General features: G+C 70.6%; 1 protein-coding gene across 1 annotated transcript in view; it reads right to left on the bottom strand.

Moving 5' to 3' along the window:
- The window catches only part of PALM (paralemmin), a 16,757-nt gene that overhangs the window by 12,206 nt on the left and 2,934 nt on the right, over positions 1 to 1,617 (bottom strand). Inside the window, exons 3-5 of the mRNA XM_012729438.1 lie at positions 1,527 to 1,607; positions 1,310 to 1,440; positions 8 to 77 (exon numbers count right to left, since the gene is read on the bottom strand). Of these exons, the coding sequence (XP_012584892.1) occupies positions 8 to 77; positions 1,310 to 1,371 (132 nt within the window). The 5' untranslated portion in view covers positions 1,372 to 1,440; positions 1,527 to 1,607. The remainder of the gene's footprint in view (positions 1 to 7; positions 78 to 1,309; positions 1,441 to 1,526; positions 1,608 to 1,617) is intronic.

The raw sequence follows: 1,617 nt of genomic DNA on the forward strand, positions 1-1,617 counted from the left end.
TGGGGGCGGCCGCGTTCTCCTTGGCGGGGGCCGGGAGCGGGTCCCTGTTCTCCAGCACCTCGATCTCCTTCTCCAGCCTGGGGAGGGTGTGGGGTGACGAGCTTCACCGGGCACTGGCGTGCCAGACTGCTCCGCTCCCCCCAGTCCGCGGTGTCCGCGGGGAAACCGAGGGCGGTGACGCCGGCGGAGCAGGCTGGGGGTGCCGCGGTGCGCACCGCCCCGGCCGGCGGATTCCGTCTTTCCAGTGTATTTATTTTTACAGGAAGTGTCCCGTCCCCAGGGAAACTGGAAAACGCGTGTCACTTTCCGAGCTCCAGAACACAAGCCCAGTGAAAACAGAACGGGACGTGAGGTCCCGTGAGCCTCTGCCGCCGAGGCCTTGGCAAGGGCTGCGGGGTGCGCAGGCACTGGCTGCACCCCGAGGGACTGTCCCTGGAGGCCGGGGGCAGGCGGGGTGTGACCGGGGCGCCCCGACAGACACAGCTGGGCCACCAGAGCCAGGCTGGGCCAGGAGGGCTCCCTGGGGGCACCGGGGAGGGGGCGGGCACGCAGGCACTGTGTGTCACACTCAGCAGGGTGCAAGTGAGCCCCCCCAGCCTACCTGCTTGCACACCCCCACCTGCTAGGCTGGTGTGGCCGGGCGCCCCCCGCTCGGCCCCCGGCAAGTCTCCCTGCCCGGTCACCTCTGGACCCCACCGTCTGAGGCCCAGAGCCGGCCTCAGCTTGCTAGCTCCAGGTGGGGACACCAGGCCAGGGAGCAAACCCTGGCTGACCCCCTTTTCCCAGACCCAGATGGGCGTCTGAGTCCCATGCGGAAGGGCCGGTGTCCAGCGGGGGGGGCCGCGCGCAGAGGCCCAGACGGGCCGAAGGGGCCTTCGGAATCTTGGCCACAGCCTCCGTCTCCCTGACCCTGCCGCCCCAAGCTCAGCCTGGGCCTCCTGCCTGCCTGGAAACCCCGGGCCTTTGTCCCAACCCCGAGGGGGATGGTAACGTCCCCATCCTGCCCCTCCCCCGGACTTCCCGAAGCCTGGCGGCCTGTGCTCTGTGGTGTCCATTAGAACAGAGCTGCAGGAGCCGGCCAGCTGGGCTGGCGCCAGGGAGCCCCAGGAGGCTGGTGCCGGCGACGCCCATCCTCGGACACTCAGGGGCCGCCACACGCCACATCCTCGCACCTGCTCTGCCGGGTGTCAGAGAGACACCCCGCTCACGCCCACCTCCTGCCCGCACCTCAGGTTCCTCCAGACACCCTGCCACCCCGCGGGGGGCCCGTCTGCACCCCCCACTGGGGAGAGGGGGGCCAGGCGCCCACCTGGAGATGGACTCCTCCAGGAGCCGAGCCTTCTGCTGGTCCTCCTGCATCTGTCTCCGCATGTCCTCATCCCCGTCCGAGGCCGAGGACGGCGTCCCCTCGAGCAGCCACCGCTCCCGCAAGGCCTTGGACTGGGCGCAGGGGCGAGGGCACGGTCAGCGTGGAGCCGGGCGGGGGCGGGGAGGCCCGGCCCTCTCCCTTCTCCGGCCGCAGGTACCTTCAGGTGCTGCAGCTGCCTCCGGTCGTCCTCCAGCTGCCGCCGGGTGTTCTCGATCTCCGCCTGCCTCTTTCTCTTCTCCTGGGGTGCA

The sequence above is a fragment of the Condylura cristata genome, unplaced genomic scaffold (assembly GCF_000260355.1).
Source record: "Condylura cristata isolate star-nosed mole 26May11 unplaced genomic scaffold, ConCri1.0 scaffold00025, whole genome shotgun sequence".
NCBI lineage: Eukaryota > Metazoa > Chordata > Mammalia > Eulipotyphla > Talpidae > Condylura > Condylura cristata.